This window comes from Euphorbia lathyris, chromosome 9 (assembly GCF_963576675.1).
Source record: "Euphorbia lathyris chromosome 9, ddEupLath1.1, whole genome shotgun sequence".
NCBI classification, from domain to species: Eukaryota; Viridiplantae; Streptophyta; class Magnoliopsida; order Malpighiales; family Euphorbiaceae; genus Euphorbia; species Euphorbia lathyris.
Window position 1 is genome coordinate 20,375,508 of NC_088918.1, and position 7,545 is coordinate 20,383,052.

Sequence of the window (7,545 nt, forward strand, 5' to 3'; positions counted from 1 at the left end):
ATGTAGTTTGGATGCAAAAGTATGTAATCAATGATAGAAGAAGGTTGTTGTTTGTTGAAGAATGACAATAGAGTAATGATATTATCCAAAACAAGTGTCTTAAAGAGTTTCTATTTTTCAAAGAGCACTATCTATGATTTCAAACTTCTATTCTCTTCAAAACTGTGTTACCCAATTAAAAAGAAAAATAGAAATACCCAACTACTAAATTCAACTCCAATCCCTAAACTTATTTTCAACCAAATAATGATAACTAAATAACATTAAACTTAACCTAGTCTTTGTACCCAAACCTTGGAGCATACAATACTGAAAAACCAATTTTGTTAAATGTGCTTCCAGACCAAACAAACAGTAGTTTTCACCTAGTCAGTGACTGACCAAGTGAATTTAGTCAATCACCATTAGATTTAAGATGTATGAATCTAAGCTTTGCGATACTTTTAATTTCCACCACAAGATTTTAATAAGTTTAAATCTAATGGTGATCGAACAAATTCACAAAATTACTGCCAAACTAAACCAATCTCTCCATCATAACTGAGTCTTCTCTTCTTAATAATATGTTTGAAAGGCTGAATACAATAAGCAAATTCCTTCTTCATCTCCTTCAATTCACTCATAGATTTCTCCATTGTTGTTTTCCCATTTTCCTGTCCCAACCAGAAAGCTTCTTTCTTTATCAAGTTTACAGTGTAGTTTTCGTCGGTATCAACGTCATGAAACAACACTTCAATTGGATGCCATTGTTGCAGAGCTTCAAAACTTACAGCAGGAAGTTTCTGCAGAATGTTCTCCTCGAATTCGGTTGAAGGACAAATCTTTAAGCTGTCCCAACGCATACTATCTGTTGTAAGTTTCATCCTGAACACTCCGTTTTTTATGATGCTTTCTTCTTCTTCACCATTTCTTATTCTTTCACTCATGTTTGCTGCAGAGAATATTGCAGAAGTGTCAAAAGGACGAAAACAGAGTCCTTTTGATGCCAACTAGTCTTTCTGTTTTCTCTCTGTGGACACCTTTCTTGCTGGATCTGTTCTATTTTGACAGATTACTTATATGGTAACTTTGAATATGATTCATCTGTAATCTGCTGGTGTTATTATGAACTTCCAACAAAATTAGCAACACTTAGAATTTTCCGAAGCAGAAAAAAAAGAACGAAAATAGCTAAAGATATGCCAAAACGCTTATTACAGAAGCTAGATTCCTCCACAAACAAAGTGCCCCTTTACTTGTTTCTGAAGTTGCATTCTACACATTTGCAATGCATTTAGTTGCACCTTCATGTTCTCAACCTCTTGCTTCATCAGTCTTATCTCTTTCCGGGGAGTGATGCATCCCTCATCTAAACCCTTACTTAGTCTGATAACAGCTTGAGTCTTTGTTCTTCGAAAATTGGATCCAGAACTCGTCATTGATTTTGCCATATTTACTTGTTCTAAAAGGATAAGTCGTGTTGTGATACACGAGGGTAATCTATCGTTCTTCATTGCGTGTTGACGAGCTTCTTCCGACAATTTATGATAGTTCATAGCTCTGCATATTGTTGTTCTCTCTTCTTCTGTAAGCTTAGGATGTGCCTGCATAGTTCGTCGAGTGCATTCAGTTGAAGATAGCTCAAATTGTAATTAAACGTAAATAATTCGAACTATGAAGTGAAGCAGTACCTTTAGATACATGTCTATGGCTCCGTAGAGGGTGTCATTGCAATATCTTGCATCTTTCGGTAATGCTTCAGAAAGCGATGAGAACTGTTCGATCAAAAGCTTATCATCCCTAGCAACCATTGTTAGATATTCATCCACCAATCGTCCCACAAGAAATGTTCTCGATGATGTCGAATTCTTTAACACGGAAGACATATACGATTTCACCACCCTTGTAACGATTTTCACATCATAAACCGTATCATTGTTGCCGTAATTTTTTATTAAGAGATCTGAAGCAGAACAGTGCTCCAACATAACAGCTATTCTTGTTTCCAGATGATTTAACAGTTGAGAACTAATTCTCATCATCATTCCCAACTTGAGGAGGTGAAGAAGAAAATTGCAGGAAACCGAATTTTTCTCCTCGGGAAGTACTTTAATCAAATTTTCTGCTGTAACTCTTAGTAACTGTTGTGTTAGATGTTTTGACAGATTGTGTTGTCCGAAACGAATTTGAGAAAGCCATTTTGTTGTCCAGTGAGCTATACATGATCCAATAAGTTCTGATTTCATCCCTTTTTGTTTAATCAATTCAATGACTTCGAGAAAATGATCTATTCGAAGACGAGAAACATCTTCGAACCACCAATTTTCAGCTACGCATCCATTCTGCGAGTTCTCTGCAAATGCATCATCATCAATGTAAGTAAATGCTCTTGGATCTATGCATGCCTTCCAAGCAATGGCTTCTGAGCATCGTTTCGAGATCTGTAATTCCTTCGCCCATGAAAAATTGTTCTCGCAGCTTCTAAGAATCTGAAATATGTCTTCCCATGATGCAAAAAGTAAATAACTCAGGAAAGTTTCAGTCTTGGAAATAAGATTTTCTTGTTGAAGATCATCACTCATTTCCAAGAAATGTGCAGCACAATACACGGGACCGATATTCGCTGCTGTTAGATCGACTTTCCATCCATAACAGAATTTGACCACTAACAGAAATATTTCAGCTCCGCCTGGAAAATCGTGTATTTGGATCTTAGGCACCCTAATTTTCTCTTGATTAATTCCTCTCTGGAATGCTAATCTATTCAAGTATCCACTTTTCGATACCATGGCAAGCTGAAATCACCATAAACAACATTAGTTGGAATCTGATTAGAAATATCATCGGAAGAGAAGAACAATCAGAAATCTTATTTCAGGACCGTAATAAGGGAACACGCTACTGGAAAAGCAATGAACTCCATGCATCTTAGAACACTCTATTAGTCTTAAGATGCATGTCAATTGGCTTACTGAATGACGAATTCGTGTATGCAAAAGCTAATATGATCTAAACTCAACATAAAACGTACTCGGAGCTCAAGAAAGACAATCGACAAATGACCGTTACAACAATATCAAGGCTTGGAAAACTCAAAAGAGAACATATTAAGTGCACCTGATGAAGTTGAAAAATAGAATCCCCAATTTGTACAGTCAAATCATTAGCAAATTTCGCATGAACGGTCCTGCAAAAGCAAAATAAATCATAATTAAGAGATTATAAACATCAAAGCATCATACACAAGAAGTGAATGGTCAAAGAAAAAGAGAGTACCAATGCTGATCATTCATTTCTAGAGCTTCAGCAACCACACTCGCCTTGGCCGGAAAAAGAACACATCTATTATGCTTACCCCCAGACACCAAACCTCCATTAACATTCCTTCTATCAAGACTTCTCCTTCCTGTAGAGGAAACAAACTTGTTTTTCATCATCTTGTTTTGTCTGTATCTCAAAGTGATAAAGTACTAGTATATAAGCACAACCCAGAAAGACTTAAATATGAAAAGAGAGTAGCTTTTGTTAAGAAAATATACATGGTGGAAAGTAGCCTTGCAATTAAGATGGGTTGTTATGTTTCGCCATCTCCCGTCCCAGTGATGGATAGGGGGGACCAAGAGGGCTCGAGGACTCACTGGTCGCCGAAAAACGCCTGAAAACTCCATGGAAGCTATGTACGGAGCTAAAAAAACACCGAAAAAATATTAATTGAACACCCATAAATCATCATAGAGAGCTTCAAACGGGTCAATGAATTCTGGATCAGGAGAATAACTACATGCCAATAACTACCAAGAGGTCACGGGTTCCAGTCTTAGGAGCGGTCTCTTGCCAAAAGAAATTTGGCAGTGGAAGGTTTGCCCCTAATACACCCTTGTGGTGGGACCTCTCTCCGGACCCTCGCTTAGCGGGGACGGATAATGCACCTGGCCGCCCTTTATTCTCATCCACAAACTACCAAGACAAAATGCCTCTCTCTATCAGATTTGCCAGCTAAAAGCTAATACAATAAATTGTTTCCAATCTATTGCAACAAAGTATCACCTCAATGGTCTACCACATATACATATTAGCTATTTGCTACTTTTTCTCTTATGTGGCAAGTTTTGCTGCTATCAAATGGTATAATTGGGGGAAAAAAATTTAAAAGTGGATAAAGAAAGTCCAGCGTGGAAAATATTGTGGGCGTTGATTCAGTGGCGCATTTCCACAAACACTTGGTGGAAAATCAAATAAATAGCTTAGGTTAAAATAAGACCCTTCAAAACCCCAAACTCGTTTAGGAAATTCAAAATAACCTGTACTATTAGTAACGGTCACTAATTCTTCTTCTGCAACTCACATTGCAAACCATGGCAATGACTTTTTTTCACTTGGAATCTCAATCCCTTGTATCAAAATATTCTCTTCCTTTAAACCAGATTGAGAATGTTACAATCTTTAGCCCTCATCTCATCTTTTTCGCATCAAAATTTCCTAATTTTCACTCATCACATTCTCTCTCTCTTTCGCATCAAACCCAAATCGGGAATTCAATTGTTTGCGGAAGAAAGAAAAGGAGGGTATCAGGGTCTCAAAAATTCATGAAATTTTTGCCCAAATTAATAACCGCAATGGCATCAAATCTCAAGATGTTACCGGAACCGTGGGATTTGGTTATAGCAGAAATTGGTGGTGGAGATGGAGGTGGTTCAGGATTTTGGAAGGGATTTGGAGGAGGAAATTCTGATGGGTGGAGAAGAAAAGGTAACACAAATTTATTAGTTTTAAGGGTTCTGGCAATTTATGGATTAGGGTTGCTATTGTTTGGCAGAGACTTAAAGAGTGAGACTTTATGTGGTGTTTTGGTATTGGGTTTTTTTGTCCCCGTTTTGTTTAAAGGATTGAAGAGAGGACTTAAAGATTGGATTTTGGATGTTTGTTTAGTTGGTGCATTGATGGGTTGGAGGTTGAGGAGAGAGGATGTGCAGCAATGGGTTCAGAAGCTTAGGGTTAACTCGCCATTAATGGAGCTTGTGAAAGGAAAGAGAAGAAGTAGAAGAAGGATTTTGTAATCAAGAGATGAGTTGATTTCACAATTTTGGGCTTTGTTTTCCGTTTGAATTTGTTTGTTTAGTATAGGAAGGTCTGTTGGCTGAGAGCTCACATAGGTGGGGTGGGCCGAGGTTTCATTTGTCCTTAATGTAATTTTTCTAGATGTCCCAATTTAGATAGCATGCAATTTTTTTATAGTTATATTGCACAAAAACCGTTATTTAGTAGCGGTTAACGCTCCGTGTCCGTTTCCATTTTTGTTTTCTAACTATATCTTTTTAGAAATAATATTTCACAGTATTCGTTTCTATCCAATATAGGTTTAAAGTTGATCATCGATTTTGATATGTATCGGAGTACGAGGATGGTTGAGTTGGAAGCTTTTGCCTTTTCTATTCTACTTTAGACATATTTTCAAAAACCTCATATGGTTTGTAGTAATGGGTTGAATCTAAGAACGAGATATCACCTCTCTGAAACAATCCAACATTAAATCAAATAATGGCTCATGAGGGTGAAGAAGAGAAGAATGATAAAAAAAAACAATGTTGAGGAAGTTGATGTCTCTAGATTAAAATGACTACCGAGAAGGAAATTTCAGATGAAGAAGAATCAAATGTTGGTGAGAGAGTGCATCAACAAATATTGATTATGGAGAGATGGTGCTCTATGTTGGTTTTGGTGACAGTGTGCATCAACAACTATTCAGGATAGAGAGATGGTGCTCCATGCAAATCTTTTTATTTTTCTTTTAGAACTTTGAATGAGGGAAGATTGTTAGGTTTGATTTTTTTTTTTATAATATTTAGGTTTGATTCAAAGTTTAATAATTAGTTAGTTTGATTTAGTAGTTATGAAAAAATATGTAATATATTTAGAGTTACTAAAATTAATATGTAAAAAATAAGTTAAGGGTTGCTACAGTTAATATACCTATTAAATAGGTTAGTGGTTACTAAATATTGGCTTATATATAGACTTGTTGTTTATGGTTTAGAAAGAACAAACGACCAATATCAATAATAAAAATAAAAATCAAGTGGAGATGTAGATCCTCTAATTTTATTAGTTCCGCTATTTATTTTATTTCTTTATTTCTATCTGAAAAAACCCAACAGTTACATCAGAAGAAGAAAAGGCTTTCCTAATTTTCTATCCCATACCCCGTAATGGTTAGAAAGCTTTTTTCTTTTTCAAGTTCATAGTATAATTTTCATCGGTATCGACATCATGTAACAACACTTCAATTGGATCCATTATTGTAGAGCTTCCAAACTTGCAGCAAGAAATTTCTACAGAATGTTTTCCTCGAACTCGATTGAAGGATAGTAGAGAATTGAAACTCAAACTCACCCAAACTGATTAATAACAGAAGAATGCACTCACAAACACACATAAATAATCTTATTAACAGAAAGAGATAAATGGACCAAGCAAGACTCAGTCCTCTTCTCTACTCAAAAGGCAGAGCCTCTGCTAAGGCAACCAAACAGAAATTTTAGCAAAATGATTCAATACCCAAAACCTGATAAATAATTCATACTTATACTCAGCCTCACTCATGCCTTCCAGAATCTTATTACCCAAACTACCCTCTACTTATGCCTTCTAGAATCTTTCTACCAATGGAGTAGGCAAATTCTCTTTCAAAGGACAAATCTTTAAGTTGTCCTACGCATACTATCCATTGTAAGATTTGGGTTAATAATCCTCTAATTAGGGTAGTTTGTGTAATTTATTACACAACAGGGTTGGGTTGAGAAATAATTCCTCAAAAGGGTTGTTTCTATCCATAGTTTAAAAACAATCACCATTACAGCGCACCTGGCGCTGTAATGGTGACAAATACTTTGCAAACCAGGCTTTGTGCAGGGTTCTACCATTACAACGCGTATTGCACTGTAATAGGTAAAGGAAAGGAATCTATTCCTTCCCTTTTCCTTCCTTTTCAGAAGCAATTCTGAAAAGGAAATGCAGACCCATGAGAATATGATATTCCTTCTTTCTTTAAAAAAGAGAATGAAGACTTAGACAGATTGCACAAATTTGTAATTTGCCTTCTTCTCCTACAAAATTATCCACCCCTTCAACCTTTCTCTATTTATATGTATTTTAATTTTGTTTATACATTCTAATTTTGTTTAATATATTCCAATTTGTTAGGAAACTCTTAATTTTGTAATACTTTATAATTATGATTGGAAATTCTAATTTGTTAGGAAATCTCTTAAATTTGTAATACTTTATAATTATGCCTAGAAATTCTAATTTGTTAGGAAATCTCTTAATTTTGTAATATTTTATAATGATAGTTATAAACTATAAATGTTCTTAGAAATTACCATTGTGCTTAGAAATTAATTTGTTTAATATATTCTAATCTGTTAAGAAATCTCATAATTGACTTAATTTTGAAATATTTTATAATTATGATTAGAAATTAGTTTATGCACAGTAATTGATATTTTAAAATGGTATAAAAAACGTTAGCCATTAGTTATAGGTAAATTAATATATAAAAAAAATGTG

The 7,545-nt window shown here is 35.2% G+C and overlaps 1 protein-coding gene across 4 annotated transcripts; it reads right to left on the minus strand.

Annotated features, from left to right (window-relative positions):
* Positions 1-1,078: 1,078 nt before the first annotated feature.
* LOC136207051 (root phototropism protein 3-like) lies at positions 1,079-5,037 on the minus strand. Of its 4 annotated transcripts, none has more exons than XM_065998311.1 (6): positions 4,325-5,037; positions 3,519-3,664; positions 3,256-3,385; positions 3,097-3,166; positions 1,671-2,774; positions 1,079-1,583 (listed from the first exon to the last, which is right to left on the minus strand). In XM_065998311.1, the coding sequence occupies exons 3-6, from the start codon at positions 3,270-3,272 to the stop codon at positions 1,203-1,205; spliced, it is 1,572 nt and encodes a 523-aa protein (XP_065854383.1). In that variant the 5' UTR covers positions 3,273-3,385; positions 3,519-3,664; positions 4,325-5,037; the 3' UTR covers positions 1,079-1,202. The 4 variants fall into 4 exon arrangements, with proteins under 4 accessions (XP_065854383.1, XP_065854382.1, XP_065854381.1 ...); XM_065998310.1 differs by having other exon boundaries at positions 4,281-5,037; XM_065998309.1 differs by having other exon boundaries at positions 3,519-5,037.
* Between the last annotated feature and the right edge of the window lie 2,508 nt (positions 5,038-7,545).